At 43.5% G+C, this 16,687-nt stretch overlaps 5 protein-coding genes across 12 annotated transcripts in view; 2 read left to right on the top strand and 3 right to left on the bottom strand.

Moving 5' to 3' along the window:
* The first annotated feature begins 75 nt into the window (after positions 1 to 75).
* Positions 76 to 3,514, top strand: CG13457 (uncharacterized protein). 2 transcript variants are annotated; one of them, NM_168610.2, is made up of 3 exons: positions 76 to 186; positions 244 to 3,098; positions 3,204 to 3,514. In NM_168610.2, exons 2-3 carry the CDS (start codon positions 518 to 520, stop codon positions 3,389 to 3,391), a joined length of 2,769 nt encoding a protein of 922 aa, NP_730028.1. In that variant the 5' UTR covers positions 76 to 186; positions 244 to 517; the 3' UTR covers positions 3,392 to 3,514. The 2 variants fall into 2 exon arrangements, with proteins under 2 accessions (NP_730028.1, NP_648751.1); NM_140494.2 differs by having other exon boundaries at positions 237 to 3,098.
* On the bottom strand, positions 3,425 to 14,717 carry Cep135 (Centrosomal protein 135kDa). 3 transcript variants are annotated; one of them, NM_001202179.2, is made up of 13 exons: positions 14,495 to 14,717; positions 14,359 to 14,433; positions 13,854 to 13,980; positions 13,641 to 13,793; positions 12,148 to 13,543; positions 11,869 to 12,079; positions 11,691 to 11,806; positions 5,113 to 5,238; positions 4,807 to 4,960; positions 4,627 to 4,751; positions 4,170 to 4,437; positions 3,803 to 3,988; positions 3,425 to 3,709 (listed from the first exon to the last, which is right to left on the bottom strand). In NM_001202179.2, exons 1-13 carry the CDS (start codon positions 14,591 to 14,593, stop codon positions 3,548 to 3,550), a joined length of 3,198 nt encoding a protein of 1,065 aa, NP_001189108.1. In that variant the 5' UTR covers positions 14,594 to 14,717; the 3' UTR covers positions 3,425 to 3,547. The 3 variants fall into 3 exon arrangements, with proteins under 3 accessions (NP_001189108.1, NP_001261869.1, NP_648749.3); NM_001274940.1 differs by having other exon boundaries at positions 4,045 to 4,437; positions 4,627 to 4,733; NM_140492.4 differs by having other exon boundaries at positions 4,627 to 4,733.
* On the top strand, positions 6,133 to 11,576 carry CG16959 (uncharacterized protein). 5 transcript variants are annotated; one of them, NM_001300140.1, is made up of 6 exons: positions 6,133 to 6,193; positions 7,130 to 7,329; positions 8,393 to 8,830; positions 10,047 to 10,390; positions 10,505 to 11,174; positions 11,424 to 11,576. In NM_001300140.1, the coding sequence occupies exons 3-6, from the start codon at positions 8,400 to 8,402 to the stop codon at positions 11,446 to 11,448; spliced, it is 1,470 nt and encodes a 489-aa protein (NP_001287069.1). In that variant the 5' UTR covers positions 6,133 to 6,193; positions 7,130 to 7,329; positions 8,393 to 8,399; the 3' UTR covers positions 11,449 to 11,576. The 5 variants fall into 5 exon arrangements, with proteins under 5 accessions (NP_001287069.1, NP_001189109.1, NP_001261870.1 ...); NM_001202180.2 differs by having other exon boundaries at positions 6,133 to 6,370; NM_001274941.1 differs by lacking the exon at positions 7,130 to 7,329 and having other exon boundaries at positions 6,133 to 6,370.
* CG32847 (uncharacterized protein) lies at positions 9,153 to 9,882 on the bottom strand. Its single transcript, NM_168609.2, has one exon. It carries the CDS (start codon positions 9,830 to 9,832, stop codon positions 9,338 to 9,340), a length of 495 nt encoding a protein of 164 aa, NP_730026.1. The 5' UTR covers positions 9,833 to 9,882; the 3' UTR covers positions 9,153 to 9,337.
* Positions 14,718 to 15,080: 363 nt separating the features above from the next.
* The window catches only part of CG13458 (uncharacterized protein), a 2,817-nt gene continuing 1,210 nt past the window's right edge, over positions 15,081 to 16,687 (bottom strand). The window contains exons 3-7 of the mRNA NM_140491.2: positions 16,487 to 16,631; positions 16,008 to 16,415; positions 15,671 to 15,947; positions 15,504 to 15,610; positions 15,081 to 15,446 (exon numbers count right to left, since the gene is read on the bottom strand). Of these exons, the coding sequence (NP_648748.1) occupies positions 15,151 to 15,446; positions 15,504 to 15,610; positions 15,671 to 15,947; positions 16,008 to 16,415; positions 16,487 to 16,631 (1,233 nt within the window). The 3' untranslated portion in view covers positions 15,081 to 15,150. The remainder of the gene's footprint in view (positions 15,447 to 15,503; positions 15,611 to 15,670; positions 15,948 to 16,007; positions 16,416 to 16,486; positions 16,632 to 16,687) is intronic.

The following is a 16,687-nucleotide window of genomic DNA, read 5'->3' as shown; positions in this document are numbered from 1 at the left end:
TTGGCAATTCACGTTATTCGTTTTGATCTCGTCTTAGAAAACAATTGCATTTGTATAACATTAAATCAAAAGGCACAGCCTTAAACATCAAAGAAAAATACCGATGAAATCAAAACGAATATATTTTCTGTGTTCATTGATTGCGAGCACGCCGAATAAAGTCTATGGAGAACAAGACCGGTGAATGTAGGCAAACTATTTAAAAGTTGTCGAAAAGTATTGTATATATTTCACAGGTTCCAGTTACTTACTGAAACGACAGGAGCGAGTCTCGGTCGAGGAACACCAACGGATCTACATAAAGAACACTCAGGTAACGCAGGTAAGGGAACTCTTCCGCCGTCCGGTGGTTAGAGTTTCCGGTTCCACCTTGATAAAACCAAAAGCGACGGGTTCATTTTCCTCTGGGAAAATCCAACAAACTCTCCAGAAGGTGGAAGTCCTAAACGTGAGGATCGGCAATGAGTTAAATAGGTTAGAGCGCTTTCGTAATCATTTTCTGGAAGTCAAAGAAGCTATGAGCCGATCTCCGCGTCCAGAGGAGGCGAAGGAAAAAAACATGACTTGGAGCCAGAGCTTGAAGGCGAATCAAGCGAAAGAGAGTCCTCTGTCCGTCAATAGGAGTCCTGCATCCGGTTCTCAGCAGAAAGTTAAGTGGGCCAAGTGCCGGACCATCGCAATCGCAGTCACGGATAATTCATCAAACGCCAAAAGAGCCAGGGGAGGTTACTGTTGTAATTGTGATTATTGTACTCAAGACATCCGAGGTGTGTACCAAAACAGGTATGGAACTACTCCCTGCTGCAACTGCAAGGGCAGCTGGGACATGGGGTATCATCAACAGTGCTGTGCTTACGGTGATCTCTGTGGAGAGACCCCATTACCCCATCAGGGTACACAATTTGGAATATCTTATAACATGTATCCGCGTCCAACTTGCAGAAGATTAGTGACCGACCTAAATACAGAGGTATTTTGCCGCCACTGGCGTCCGAAAATCGAACGTTCTTTATCACCAAAGGAGCGAAAGGGTTGTGGACCTCAAGTTAAATGCCAGGAGAAAAGAAATCCCTCTAAAATTGGAAAGTGCATTAATAATAAAAAACTAGAATGTAATGTTAAGAGGGAGGCTACTTCAATAGTTCAGAATAAATGTAGAAAACCTGAGAAAGCGATAAAAATTCAACAGAAGAAGAGGCACGAGTCTACCAAGGATCATGGACAAAAGAAATGCAAGCCGATAGACAGCCATTTTGCGTCTTTGAAAGGAATGCCCTGTAAAGCTCAACCATCCAAGGTTTGCACAGATGAACTTAAGGATGAAATCAATTCCCAAAGTTATCAAGATTATTTCAATCTGTATAATCAACAAAATTGCAAGCCTCTGGATCCGTATCCGTATTCGACATACACAAGAATGGCGGGTAAGGATGAAACGAAATTACCAAAACTTAAGGATACTAGTTATTCAGATAGGATAACGGACCATTATACGGAGAACTCATATTCATTTGAAGATAAAACTGAATATGATTGCTTATGCTGCAAAGAAAGAACTGCTCACTATCAATTGGAAGACATTGGATCTGGCGCTTCAACTCCAGATGGTATTCCATATCAGTGTAGTGAAGAAAAAGATTCTTATACCAATGGTTATGCTTGTTCTGAGGAAAGGCGGTACATCACTCCAGATGCAAGCCTACGAGCTAAGTCCCATATCGAAAGAAACTTTCATAGAAGCGGTGAAGTCACAAATGCAAATCGCACGCATGCCCAGCAATCCAAATCCTTGATGGCGAAGGACAATAATTGTAAAGCAGTAAGGCGGCAAAGGCGGGAGCACTGCGAGGAGCGTGTGCAGCCAGATTCGAAGTGTGGTGATAGGCGAATAAGAGCTCATTCAGTTCAGCGATCAGTTTTAGCCCAAAGCAGAGGACCCACCAGCTATACTTCGATAGATCCTCAGCCTCCTTCAGCCAAGCATGAAACAAAGGACACCCAGACGGAATGCTTGTGGCGGGAGAGGCCTACGCAAACAGAGCGGCAGATCAGGATGGATAAAGGCTGTCAAGTGTGCCGAGAACGCAACCAGTTTCGGGATCGGACCAATCCTGCATCAGCAATTCCATCTCATTCCAAAAACTTTCCCTATAATTCAATGGCAACCATGCAAAGTGAATGTGCTGAGGCTGTGATGAAAGGCACCTATTTCGATGAAGAATATTGTGCTCCTGTCATATCCAAACTCGAATCTTCGAGCAATAGTAAGCCACTTGAACAATTTTCCAGAAAAAGAACAGATTACGTTCATGTCCATGAAGAGGGACACCCTGGGCTATTGGATTGCGGACAAGATAGTCCAAGAACACCAAGAGAAATTCAGCACATTACCTATAAGCAGTCTGTTTCGCAGCAGGTCCAGACTCCTCCATATAGTCCACGGACACCACTGCTATCTTATAGACAGCATAAAAGTTCTAAAAACGAGTATATTACCCACACTCCACAAGCTGGCACAAATTCCCGGAGCCAAAGTCCATATAGAAGTAGTCCTGTAGAAGATCTATCGTCGAGTTCTCATAAAAGTTCTGGAAAAGTTTATGATACTCAGACCCGTCAAGTCGTCGCAAATTCCCGAAGCAACAGTCCATATAGAAATAATCCAGCTGAAGATCTATCGTTAAGTCCTCAATTACAACGCTCTCTGTGTCAGTACATTCAAAATATGCCCGGACATATTGATGACGCGTCTTTCCAAGTGGATTCCCCCAGCTGCACCAATGACATACCCTCGAGATGTGTGGTGGAGACTCGACCTGAATGTGTTCATTGTGAAGGAGAGCATTGTGAACAGTCCTGTAAGCAGCATAGCCCCAGATCGTGTATGTCTTCTTCCCCAAGACAAATTTCAGTTTTGGAGACCGTCTGTGAAAAGCGCACGCGAACAGTGACCTTCGAGGACGAGAAAGGGGGCCAGACCAAGGAGGAGCATACGAAGGAAAGTTGTAGCAGTCGCATCGATTGGGAGCGCGCCCTCAAATATCACACATCAGATCACGGCGATGAGACGGATTATACGGGACCTAGCTCCACTTGCAGTAAGTTATTCGATAAAGCTTTTCCATGGGTGCTAAATATTATGATGTATTCTACTACATATTATTGGTACTTTTTATTCGTACTTATACTTCATTTCTATCTAGGATCCAGCAGCTCTGCGGAGCACACGTGCAATGAGTCCACCTACGATGATGACTTCGCCAGCTGCGATGAGTCGCAACCGCAGACGATTCACATGCGAATACCTCCGTTTAATGGTTGTCCCTGCATGTACCAGACCTACTTGAATCTGGCCACTATGTGCCAGAACGAAGGTGGTGGCTTCATTTAATGAGAGTCCCTTATCCGAGATAATCGCGCCCGTCGTTGCATTAAATCTTTATTTATTTTTGACAATCTTATATTTTTACAATTTCGATAACCCAGCCAAACAATAAATTTGAGTTAACATAATAAACAAGAAGCGTATGCATAAGTATACTATCAATTAAAGAGTCTTCGATGGCACCCGGGGGCTAACCTCACGTGTCCTAGCCTGATTGTAGCGATCATCGGCGAGATTTCGACGCAGATCGCGTACCTGTTGCTCCCACTTTTCAGCCAACTCCTCGTGGTGCCTGCAGCGGACACGCTCCTCCTGCAACTGATCCTTTTGGGGAAATATAATAATTACTATTAGGCTTAATCATTGGGTTTTTCAAAGAAGTAAAAGAAGCGGTTAACCTTCACGGCCACAACTTACCAATGTTTGCTGGAGCTGACGTTGCAATCGGTCCATTTCATGTTTGGACCTAATATCATCGTCCTCCTGATGCTGCTGATCATTGTGCAAGCGCCCGAGCATGAGATCAGTGGTTTCGTTGGTGACCTGATTAATGGCCAAGCTCTGCTGAAGCTCATCGCGCAGTTTTTCGCATTGTTTTTCAAGCTGTGGAGAGTATTATTGATGTCAAATTGAAAAGCGAACCGATTAGAGCTACTTACAAGCGCAATTTAGTTTGTTACGTCTATATAGTTAGAGTATGGTTAGAAAGCGAAGTAGACTACAGCAGAGTATTCTAACTAGGATACAGATACGGAAAGTGATCTGGACCGGAGCTGAAGCTCACCTTTTTGCGAATTTCATTCACATCATTCAGCTCCGCATTGAGTTTGCTTCTTTCCACATCCAACTTATCACACAGCTCCTTGCGCGCCTCAAGATCCACCTTCTGGACACGGATGTCATCTCGGGCATTCTCCAGCTCCCTTTCCAAACAACGCACTGAAGCCCGAGCGGCGGTCAGCTGCACCTCCATATCATGAAGTGCGCACTGGCGAAGCTGCAGTTGTTCCTTCAGGCTGTGCACCTCGCACTCCAGCTCACAGATCTGTCGCCTGCGTAAAAACATTTAAAAATTGTTAATATAATTTTATTTATATCCCACTTAATGCAATTAAGTACTTCTACATTTTATTGAGTGCTAAAACTAATTTAAAGTGTAAAACTAAGTAAAGTGGTACTTAGTTCTTTTGATTAACATCTCTTAGTTCTCTTAGTTCTACTAAAGATATAAAGAAACTCACCTGAACTCAACCGCCTCGCACTCCAGACTTTGGTTATTACCCTCCAGTGTAGCTTGGCCCTGGGTTAGACAGTGGTACTGATCCAGCATATCATCGCGCTCCTTTTCCTTGAATTTAGAGGACACCTGTATGTCGACTCGAGAGCTTCCACTTATAAACTAATTATGGTAATCAACAAACCTTCTGGATGAGCAAATCCTCGGCCTTCTTGACCTCCTGGACGTACTTGTGCAGCTGCTGCTTCATGTTGGCCACCTGAAGCTCGGAATCCGTCAGCTTCTTCTGCAACGTCCTGGCCTCCACTTGGGCATCGCTCAATTTGTCCATCAGCCGGCTGTGGGGCAACAAATTAGGTGTGTGTGTGTGTGTTTATTGGAAAATCGTAGACAAAAAAAAAACCCCTAATGATCGGGGGAAAAAAAGGTTTGTCCCAGCGCGGAAGCAGTTCTATGATATCTCCACCTCGCTAATGACTTTTTTGCTTACCGATTCTCTGCTATTGCCTCATCGCGACTGGCTTTGAGTGCCACAATCTGCTGGCGCAGTGTTTTACTTTCCGTCGAGGTCTCCGTCAGTTCTGAGTCGCGCTGCCGGTTCCTGTTCGCCAGTTTTCTGTAATGGTGGGACAGAGGAATCGTTGGAAATCAATTGGAATCAATGTAAAGGCGTAGCGCAATCAATGCCACTGTTTGCCAGAACCTGACCCTCTTCCGATGGCCATAAAGAGGGGGTCACTAAATAGGTGCACTACCAAAAAAAAAAGGTAAGGTCTGGAGTTGAATAGAAATTTTAGAAAGCGATAGATAGAACTTTAGATACAAACAGCAGTTGGAACGCGGAAAAGCGAGGATCAGTACTTTTTTGATTTCAAAAAAGGTTATAGAACGATTTTTTAGAAAGATTTGAAACATAAGCCAACCTATTTCAGCTTAACTCTAGATGACCTTTTGTAGTTTCTTCTCATAGATTCAAATAGTTATACAACGTAATGCAGTGTAAAATTTCTTTTGTACTTTAGTTAGCGAACATATGTAATTCAAATGAATAGATTTAATTGTTTACTAAATCTTTGCGATAAAAGTGGCAATGAATCATGCTCAGTGCATGAGTGGATAGGAGTATCTAGCATTAACTACCCATGCCAGGCACGTAGCCACACACATCCGCACTTGGCCAGAAGCTCAAGAACACACGGCAGTCAAAGTCGCCATGCCATCGCCATCGAATCGCCACAGCCACAGCCGTATCCATCGCCGTCCGTCAGTCCGTCATTAAGGCTAAACAAAGTTCAAATACCCGTCACTGCCGCCGCTGACGCAGAGCTGAGATGGCTGAGATGGCCGAGAGAGAAACTGACATTTCGTTGTTACCTTTTTGGCCAAGGCGGTTAGCACGTTCGCACACATCTATCCTACTGGGCCTCACCTTTGAAAGAGCGGATATGGGCAGCAAGAGCGGGCTATTCAAGAGCTGGCTCATGCCGTGAAAACATGGCCCAAACCATGGCTCAGACGTTTGTTACCTGCCCAAGCGAACGGACGCCGCGATCGCTTGGTTGCATCGGTTGGTCAGTTCATTTTGGTCGATTCAGTTCTGTCCCCTAGGGAACCAACCGTCTCAATCGAAAAAGTGTAGCGAATATCTGTGTTTTTGTTATTGTGCGTGATTGCTGAAACCAAATCAAAACAAATTGAGCCCTCTACCAACCAGTTTGCACATTAAACCACCAACCGAGTTGCAAAAGGTGCGATAGCAAATGAGGGACGGCATAGTTCCATCCCAGCTAAGCCAGAATTAATACAATGTGGAAGAGGAAACCAAGAATATTTGCTCGAGTTAATTCTCAGTAGTCCATTGTTATCGCATATAAACAGCAGATTTTTACCTGATTTCGTGCCAAGTGTTGTTATTTTAAACAAATAAAAACAAAACTAGTTTGGTTAACAGATTATAAGTGTTTACAGTCAATAGGAATAAAGGAATTAAGAATAAAGCAATGGATGTGTTAAAACTGTGAAACAACAGAACATTTTAGAAATAAAAAATATTTATACATCTACTTCATTTTTTTCTACTCTACATTTTTTGCTGTTTAGCTATATTAGTCTATAAGGATCAACAAACTGAACTATATTGGTAAATTAATTGAAAAAAGCAAGGTGAAGAGCCCAAAAAAGGTGTAGCTGCTATGAAAATATATTTGACAATTTGTGCAAGATTATAAAAAATTAACAAATGGACCCAACAATAGAAACCGAAAAAGCAGGGCAATATAAGCCCACAAAAAAGTGTATAAAAAGCCTAAAAGGCACCGAACAAATGTATACTGCAATTTTGGGTCATAATTGATAAGGGTTTCACTTGCAATTATGAGCCCATTAATTTTCTTAATTAGGTTTATAACGCAACCCTCCATAAATCAAGTTAGTAAGCTAACAAGCAAGTTGCGTGATCTCATAAATGTTATAAATGTTAGTTAAGAAATCATTTTATAAACTTCCAGATAAACAGAAAATACACATAACAAACCAACTAATATTTAAATAAATACGCTTAGACGCGTTGAACAAAGAAAATCCAGTTAGTGTGTGCACAGAAGATGAAAGTATTCAAACAAATGCCAAGAATATTTAACAACATAATGGGATAAATCATAAACACACTATAAATTGAACAAGGGAACCAGATCAGCGAATGCAAAAGGTGAAACACCTGAAGCGGCTTAATTGATTTGTATAAAGGTGATCACATTAAATCCAGTTTCTGTGTGTTAACAACAAGCTTGCGAAAGGTGCCAATTCGAGTGGAGTAAATGGGCCGGAGAATCCCCAGTTAGCCAGAATGAAACGCTGACGTAGATGAAAAACCAGTTGCCAATGCAACCGCCGGGTTAGCAGAGCGATCCAAAAACGGGCCGCAAATCACGCAATTCGTACCGCCCAAGTGTGGCACCTTTCGTGTCCGGCGGCGGCGGCGGTGTGTTGATCGCTTCGCTGGCTGTTTGTGGCTGCCACATGTTTCATCATCTTGCGGCCGGTTACATAAGATGGGCGGCTAGCCAGCAGTTGGAAAATAGCAGAAGATTTCTGACCAGCGGTCGGCAGCTGAGGCGAAAAGAAGTCAAGATAAATGGGTATTTGGGTCATGGTTAACCGCGCGCGAACCGTTTACTGGTTTTCAGTGTTTTGGGTTTTTGGCCTTTTAGTTTTCAATTTTTTTTCTTTTTTTTTTTTTGCGCTGCGGTCCGGCCAACATGATAATCAGTTGCCCCAAAGGGTTGGCTAATTCGAATTGGACCCGCTTTAAAACTCTCCGCCGGTGCAGCGATGAATTGATTTTTAAACAGCAGCGGACACAATGGAAAAGTCATCCATCATCAGGTTTAATGGTAGCTTCCACCCCCGATTTCTTGAAAAGAGCAGGGGGAAGTCTACTCTAGCTCGAATTTAATTTAATTTAATGACTTAAATTCAAGTTATTTGCCATTTCAGTACGAAACGTCAAGGGTTAATTTTCACGCAAACGATTCGTTATAAATGAACCTCAAAAATGCCGAAACCTATTGATTATACAAATCGATTAATAATGGTCCAGCACAATACGATATTATGATTTGTTGACACTTTCATAAAGCTCTTTGAATTCTGATATATGGTGTTTAGCATCCTAGAAATCCTATAAAATGTAGCTTTCTGAAACTCCATTGTAATTATTTCTTGATTAGATGTGTGGATAGGTTTACTTATCAAACACTTTCGATTTTCAGATTCACCATGAGGCGTCGCAAAGTGCTCATCTGCTGGGCTGCTCTGCAGGCGGGCAGCTCCATCCTCACCTGCCTGCTCCTCCTACTGACCACCGGCCAGAATCCGCAGCAGGTGGCAGCCGGAATAGTGCCGCCTCCGTGGAGTGATCCCGCACAGAATCCGTGCGCCAGCATGTCCGGTGGCTGGCAGCTGCTGTACTGGGCACCTCTGAAGAAGTGCTTCAAGATCTTCACCCTCGGCTATCCATGTCCGGCCACCATGGAGCTCAGTCCCACCGCAGTGAGTGCCAAGCGTAAGGATGCACCTGCAGCCGAGTGCCGCTGCCCTCCGGGAACTGCACTCAGTCCGCTTCACGATAATGTGTGCTACAAGCTATACGAACGGGGACCCTGCCAACCCGAGGAGTACTTCCAACCCGTGCCGGATCAGGTCAAGAGGTGAGTTGAGTTCGGTTCTTAGCTCAAACTATTTGAATTAAGCAACTGCCATGTTCGCATTTTCACTTCACTGAAGGTTTACAGGTTGTTCTCTAGTCGTATGAAACTTTTGATTTCGATTGCGAAACTCGGGTTTCAACATTAATCAAGAGTTAAGAGAAAGTTCTGGTGCACTTAAGCAATAACGGAAGCATTCTACTTTGATATCTCGTTTTTATGCATAACGAAAGTTCATCAAGAACCTATGTATGTACATTCACATACAGTTTTTACTTTTACGACACAACCTGTCGTGTTTAAAACATGAAATGCAGTTTTGTTTCCTAGTGCATTTGAATATTTACTTTTCATTACATTTGTTTTACATAATGCTACACAATACTAAAAAGATTAATGACTAATTATCCGAAAACTTCACTGAACATAATTTGTAAAGGACGACATCTTCCCGGTTATACTGATTCATTTGCACCATCATGGTTTATTTTGATCTTATTCCTATTCTTGCTAAATTACAATCATATAAATAATGAGCATAATGGCCACGTAGAGAAAGAACTTAGAAAGGAGTGTTTCGTTCTGCCCATCCCTTATGCCGTGATCAGCAGCAGGATTGAGTGGCTCGTCCATATCCAGATAAGATGATAGGGCACCATATGGAAAGAATAAACCAAAAAGCAAGTACGAAAATAGTCCCAACTCGAGATCATTTGCGTAATCCGACCAAATTCCAGTTGGACGCGGCGGTGTTTTATCCCGCGGATCCTCCTGCCTTTTATCATTTCGTGCGTACACCGGTATTACTTTGCTCCTATCCACGCCCGACTTGCAAACGGGACACACTGTGTGATCGGGTTTCGTCAATATCCATTGGTACAGACATGGCCAGCAAAACAAATGGCCACACATGCTGACCACGGCATTCTGGGCGGTGTCTAGACATATGTTACACTCGTAGAACGATTCATCCTTGGTGTCCATTACGAAAGTATCAGCCGACATTGTTTCCGATGTGTGTGTTTCTAGCGCAGGTAATTTTGTTTAAGTCTAATGTCTTCTCAAAATAAAATGAAGTAATCTTAACAGTTCATGTGATATCAACAATTATCTATCAGACTTTCTCACTTCAAGGCGATCATTGATATAGGATGATGTGTGCCGTATATATCAATTAAATGTTTAAAAGTTAACTAAACTATAGGCAAATCCTTTCCAGAACCGCAACCGGCAACCGTTGGGGTACGTGCAAGCGACCGCTGCATTGCCCGGAGGACATGCTCTTCTGGCCGAGGGACAACAAGTGCTATGCGAGGCATGCAAAGGGTCCATGCAGCCGGGGTAAACTCCTCGTTCGCAACGAGGAGGGACTGGCCGAGTGCCGTTGCGAGGATGTGGGCGACTTGGCCTCGTTCTACTATCCGGCAGAGGAGTCTTGCTATGAGCACTACACCAAAGGACCCTGCTCGACGCCGGGTCACATCTTCTTGCCCGGCGGTCGATGCGACTGCCAGCGGCACTTGCCGCACTATCATGCTCCGCATCAAATGTGCTATGAGCTGGGTAGGATTGGGATTACATAGCCCGTTAATTTGCAATTACCGCCTTGGAAATGTTGAAATTCTATCTCAACATAATTTTCTCCTATATCGTATTTAATGTTCTCCTATTTTTCAGACACTCCTGGCCCCTGTCCACCTGGTCACATCTTTCGCATACCCGACGAGGTCCAGGAGACAACGGGCAGCACCCTGCAGCTTTTGCCTCGTGCCCAGTGCCAGTGCAAGGAGGGCTATGTGCCCTGGAGCGATGGCATCTGCTATCGCCTGTACACAAGGGGTCCCTGTGGACCCAATGAGTTCCTGGTCAACGGAACCAGCTGTGTGCGCAACTTCTGTGGCAAGAATCGCCTGTACTTCCCAGCGGAAGATTCTTGCTACAGGATTGGATCTCAAGGCCCGTGTGCCCTACATCAGGTGGTGATCTTCGACTTCACCGCCAGGCCATCCATCGATGGCATCTCCTACAATGGAATGTGCGGTTGTTCCGGTGTCCTCACCAATCTGGATCAGCAGTGCACGGGAGATGGAGCGGATAAGGAACAGAATATATGCGAGTCCACGCCCGGAATGGTGGAGATCAATGGGCAGTGCCACAAGCTGTATAGCCGAGGACCCTGCGGCGCGGGTCAGTGGCTAGAGCCACTGAAATCGCAAACCACGAATGGCACCTCAATTTTGGTCCACGCCAGTCGGGCCAAGTGCGTCTGCCGACCGGGTTATACGCCCTCGGAGTCGGATCAACGCGGCATGAGCAACTGCAGCGCTCCAAGTGTCAGCCTGGCGAGGTATTTAACCAACGAGCGACTCAACTCGAAGTTTCTCAATGATCTGCACCTTGGTGGGACCACCTAAAATCCCCAATCTTCAAGCTATTTTCTGTCCGGTTGTGATGACTTTTATTCTTCTTTCACCGCATGCCCACCTAATTTACCCTATATTACCTCCATTACCCTTTGTTTTTGTGTTTGCATGCTCAGTGTTTATTGATCGATGCGATCATTTGTTATTCAATTAACCATTTTGTTCTCTTTTAGGTGGTTTTTAGAAATATTCGGTTAACGTGTTCGATAGGATGAGACAGTGCCATTAATGTATTACATCGACTAATGTACGAGTTGTATTTAAGGAAAATCACGATAAGGGAAATAAAAGAATTTGAAAGACTAACAATATAGAGTCTAGAAATGAAATATAACATATTTTTCATTTTAGCAGAAAAATTGAGTTGTAAATAGGTCAATTATTCTGAAACTCTTTGGTATCGGGTTCTGAAGCACAAACTAAACAATTCTCACACTTACCGCAATTGATCCTCCAGGTCCTTCACATTCTGCTCTAGGGCATTCCGTTTTTCTTTGCAATCCTTTAGCTCATACTCCAGTTTGTATACCCGCTCAGTTTTGGTATCCAATTGATGCTAGTGAAGCAAATAACAATATTGTTAATATCTCTAGAAAATATATTATTAAATGAAGTTACCAGAAGCGTATCCTTCTCGTGTTCTAACGATATATAGGTCTGCCGCAGAGCTCCTAAGTCCATGCGGAGTTGGGTAACCTCGCTGCGATTGGATTCCCGACTGGAGTCCAAGGTGCTGGCCCGAACATCCGCCGACTGTCGTTGACGCTCGGCCACCAAAAGTTTACTCTGATAATCCGCTATGATGCGCTCGTTTTGATCGTTGAGCATGCTGCCAATAAATAAATAACAAATTTATAAACGATATGAAAGCTTAGCAGCAATTCCATTGTTACTAACGTTATTTGATCATTTTCGGTCTTTAGTTGGTCAATTTCGGTTTGCATAGATGCCACACGCTGCCTCATTTGCAACAAGTCCTCCTTAAGCAGCACCAGATTCGTTTCAGTTGGCAGACGAGCCGAGTTAAGTTCCCGATTATCGCGTTCCATTTGCCGCAGGCGATCGTTAAGCTCTTCGTTTCGCAGGCGCAGAGCCTGTAGCTCATCGGCATGAAGTTGAACAGTGCTCAGTTGCTTCTCCCTCAGCGTATCCCGCTCGCAACGAACCCTTTCTAGCTCGGTCCTGGCGCAATCCCGTTCCCGCTCCACCCTTGCAATGGCCGCCTGGACGCAGTCACTCGTATTGCTAGTAACGGTGGAGGTAATGGATGAAGCTGTGGGGGGCGGCAGTGTCTCATACTGCACACTTTTTTGTGGGGAAAATTGCTGCTTTCCTCCATGAAACAGTTCAGATCGCAGGGCCTTTAACTCCTCGTCCTTAGATTTAATTTGGGCATGCAAGAAGGCGATCTCCGACTCGGATCCGGTCTTGCTCATCAGACGCAGATACTCCTTCTGGAAGAAGTCCCGCTCTGATGACAGGCGTATTTTCTCTTCATCCAGGGTGACGTTGGAATGTTTATTCTGATCTTTGAGCTCCTTCTGCAGTTCTAATATCTTTGCTTGCATTTTCTGAATTTTCTTCTTATGCTTTTCATTTGTGGCCTGTAGTTCCTCTTCACGACGAGTCAAAAGATTTAAGCGTTCATTAAGATTATGCTTGTCACTTTGATTGGAAGCAAAGCCACCGGTCAGTCGGTGATCCTTTCCCTTCTTCTTAAGCTCCAACTGCAGTTGCCTAAGTTCCGATTCCTTGGCATCGATTTCCGCATTGGCCTGCTGTTCCACTTGCAACGCAGCTTCCTTGAGCTCCTCCAGCTGCGTTTGGAGCTTTATTTTATCCTCTTCGGAGCTTAGAGCCCGCTGCATAGCATCGTGCATCTTGTCCTGGAATTCTCGAACTTGCATCATTAAATCGCTCTTCTCGCGTTGCAACAGATCGATGTCCTGGGAGAGGGCGCCCACGTCCTTGTAACAGCAATCCTTGGCCAAAGCCGCTAAAGGACGCCCTCCTGCTAGCATGTCGTTTAAGCGGCGAATCTCCCGATTTCTGGCCTCCACTTTGCGCTTGAAGAACTCCAGTTGTTCTCCGGCTGCCGTAAGATCATTCTGCATCTTGTCTAACTCCTCCTGTCCACTGGTTTGCGTCACTGTCACACCGTCTTTGGTCGTTGTGGTGGTCTTCTGGAATACCCCAGCATTGCATTTTGTGCATTTAAGAGCACTGCTGCTAGTGCCCAGTGTAGTTGGCATCGCAATGCCCGAACGCACTGTGGTTATAAAGGGTTTTTTGGCTGGAAAGCAGAACATTTTAATAAAACCAACGTGAATCAGATAGAGATAGTATCTCAGGGAGATCCAATTCTAGTTAAATATCTTTCTTAGACCTACTCTGACGTCCAATGCCAGCTGTCGCCTTTTTGTTCGTGACTGATGAAACCATTTGCTTGGTAAGCAAAGCGTCCAGTTGCCTTTGAAGTCCATCGTTGTGACTCTGCAAATGCTGCTTGTCCAACTCCAGATTTCGGATCTTTCGCTCGGACTCTGAAAAAGTTTAAGGCAGCAATAGAGTTAAAAATCAAATTAAAATCGATTACAACATACCACACAGGCGCAGCTCGTAGTCCTCCCTGTCCCTCAAAAACTGGAGATGCAGTTCATTGCACTCGGCCAGCAGGCGAGAGTTGTCACACTTGTAGGGTTCGACGCCCAGCTCCCAACAGGTCTTTTCCTGCCGAAAGGAAAGCCACAACAGAAGGATTGCTTAGCAACCAATTGAAAAACCACAACATATAAGAAAGAACGTGGGCTTAAAAAGCTAACGTGTAAATATCCTTGCAAGTATTTCACGCTTAATTTTAGGGATTCAATTGAATTGTATAGTCTGCCCTTAAAAATGAAGCATATTTGGCGTATATAGAATAAGAATACTGAAAAGAAGTTTCTCATGGGATCCTCACAATTATAATCATATTTAGATTGACAAATTCTTTTTTATCTTAACAGCACCAACCTGAATCTCTTCAGTAAGAAATTGTGATAATATTATAGTTACACATATATAATCGAGAAAACCCAAAGGTCTTGTACTCTCTACTGGTATACCCACCTCCAGCAGCTCGGCCACCTTTTTCTTGGTATCCCTCAAACATTCTGTGGTCTTGATTAGGTCCCCGAAAACAGCCTGCAATGTAAAAGGTACAGGATTATGCCAAAAAATTAATATTACAGGGTATGAATATTACCTGAACCAGTGGAATGGCCAAAACGGGCAGCGTCTGTGTGAAACCCATGATGTCCAGTTTGCAGCGGAGGTCTTTAAAGTCACCATCGTTGATATTCATGGGAAAACACTAATAACAGCAAAAAAATCACAAGTTTTCTCCTAAATGCCCTAAATTTCAGAAAATGCGCAATGAAAACAATGCTATTCAATCAAATCAAAACAAAACCGGACTTCAACCGATATTTCCTTAAATATATCGGTTATCGAAAGTGACCATCACACCTCAGCAAGGAAATCAATCGAAAATTTGTTTTAGTATTTTATTATCGAACGCAAATGTATCGAAATCAGTATGAAAAATAACATCGATTGCCCAGAAAAAACGTTACATTCAAAATAAAATATAAAAGCTGAACAAAATTTTATATTTTTTATGAAAATTCATAGATTTTACCAGGTATGTACTGCAACCGAAAAGAAGTTACCGAATATTTCAATATAATAATTTTATTATTGTTCATGTGTCTATGGCTATGTCTAAAAAACCAAATTATAATACAAATTTTTTAAACTTTTAGAATTGTACCAGGCTTTACTAAATAATTGACCTTGTCCAAATCAGAATTGTTCGATATTTGTCTTTTTATTAAAAAAAAACTAAGGTGTGGACTGCGATTAATCAACAACAAAACAGTAAAAGTTCTTAAACATAAAAGACGCTTCATTATCTGATATAAAATTACGTTCTGGCTTTTCCGAGGAAAACGGATTTACAGTTGGCGGCATTACGACATTTAAGTGTCGATTCGATTGGTTAATAAATTGAATCATATCCAAAGGGGCCTCGTATTTTGTATAGGAAGTAACTACGATGGGGCAGTTGAGATTGAGTGCAGCTTGAATGGTATCTGGCCAAGTATCCTCCAGAGCGAAACCAGTTGATCGGTACAGACCGCAGTTAAAGAAGCAAACTATGAATTTATGTATAATAATTATTATTAGTTTCGCTTAAATGAGTGTTAACTTACTCAAATTCGGCTGAAGAAAGTGCGATTCTCTGCAGTAATCGTGATATAAACTATTCTCAAAATGATAGTTAACCGTTCTCTGGGCTTTTCTGCAGAAACGGCAGCATCTAAATAGATTGATAATCTTTAGACTAATGTTTAAACTACTAACTAAAAGTGTAACTCACTTGATTTTCTTTAGCTGTTCAAAGGATATATTATTAGGATTAAGTTCAGGTCCAACAAAGACCACATTCAGAGTTTTCACCGCTGGCGTTATGTGGAGCAGGAAGAGTTCCCATTTCTGCAGCATATCCGCCTCAAATTCGATCTCGGCTCCAATTAAGTGAAGAGTCATCTCCTCGCAGTTTCTGAGGCGCTCGCAAAGTTTCAAGGCAAACCAGGCAGTTAATGGGCCAGTGGACACCTGGGTAAGTGCTGCGTACTCACACTCATTGGTAACATCTTTAAATCAGTATAATAATACATTATAATAAAATCCTTGAATACTTCGTGTTTACTTACTAAAGCTTAGCTTCTTCATCATCTGCTTGGTGTTGGAGCAAGCCATGGGCAGCTCTCTAAGAATCTTACTGGGCAGTGATGGCTCCATGCGGCCGAACTGTTCCTGAAACATGATGAAGGCCTTGAAAATCTGATAGGCTCCACACCACTTGGCGTGCTCCTTGCCTCGGTGCTCCGGCTTATCCTTGCAGAAAGCCACCTCGCCACATCCACCGCACATGGATAGACGTTTAAAGCGATGCTCCCGGCACTTTGAGTCGGCGCAGATCAGTGGAAATAGGAGCAACTCTCTCTCCGTTGCGCTGAGCTGACGATTCATCTCCTTCTCCACCTGGCGAATGCACACGATCCGGAAGGAACGGAACTGTTCGTCACTGAAGTCGCCGCACTTGTAGAACATCTCGTGACCTGCATCCGCCCCATCCAAAATTGGCAATTAGTGTGATTTATGAATTTGTGAATCGCCGAAAGACACTCACCATTGCGGTCCACCGTCTGGCGCAGGGCGTAGCACAGCTGGCGGTGCTCCTGGTCGTCTTTCATGTGCCCACTGCTGCAGTAGTAGCTCAGTCCACAGCGGGAGCAGGGTATCCGATTCTGGCCGCACAGATCCGACTTGCAGAACTGCAAGTATTATAAAAGGCTTAGTAAAATAAAATTGTAAAAAAATCTTATTAATG

Source organism: Drosophila melanogaster, chromosome 3L (genome assembly GCF_000001215.4).
Source record: "Drosophila melanogaster chromosome 3L".
Lineage (NCBI taxonomy): Eukaryota > Metazoa > Arthropoda > Insecta > Diptera > Drosophilidae > Drosophila > Drosophila melanogaster.
Note: the sequence above shows the minus strand (reverse complement) of the source record. Positions and strands in the feature narration are given on the sequence as shown.

What these genes read in the sequence shown, in the direction of transcription:
- CG13457 (NM_140494.2), top strand. Translation starts at nt 165, where the DNA reads ATGGAGAACAAGACCGGTGAAT. An exon ending in GGAGAACAAGACCGGTGAAT is followed by an intron (nt 187 to 236) that starts GTAGGCAAACTA and finishes TATATTTCACAG; the next exon opens with GTTCCAGTTACTTACTGAAA. An exon ending in GGGACCTAGCTCCACTTGCA is followed by an intron (nt 3,099 to 3,203) that starts GTAAGTTATTCG and finishes ATTTCTATCTAG; the next exon opens with GATCCAGCAGCTCTGCGGAG.
- CG16959 (NM_168608.3), top strand. Translation starts at nt 8,400, where the DNA reads ATGAGGCGTCGCAAAGTGCTCATCTGCTGGGCTGCTCTGCAGGCGGGC. An exon ending in GTGCCGGATCAGGTCAAGAG is followed by an intron (nt 8,831 to 10,046) that starts GTGAGTTGAGTT and finishes AATCCTTTCCAG; the next exon opens with AACCGCAACCGGCAACCGTT. An exon ending in TCAAATGTGCTATGAGCTGG is followed by an intron (nt 10,391 to 10,504) that starts GTAGGATTGGGA and finishes CCTATTTTTCAG; the next exon opens with ACACTCCTGGCCCCTGTCCA.
- CG32847 (NM_168609.2), bottom strand. Translation starts at nt 9,832, where the DNA reads ATGTCGGCTGATACTTTCGTAATGGACACCAAGGATGAATCGTTCTAC.
- Cep135 (NM_001202179.2), bottom strand. Translation starts at nt 14,593, where the DNA reads ATGAATATCAACGATGGTGACTTTAAAGACCTCCGCTGCAAACTGGAC. An exon ending in ACCGAAAATGATCAAATAAC is followed by an intron (nt 12,080 to 12,147) that starts GTTAGTAACAAT and finishes ATTTATTGGCAG; the next exon opens with CATGCTCAACGATCAAAACG. An exon ending in AGGATTTGCTCATCCAGAAG is followed by an intron (nt 4,752 to 4,806) that starts GTTTGTTGATTA and finishes GTCGACATACAG; the next exon opens with GTGTCCTCTAAATTCAAGGA.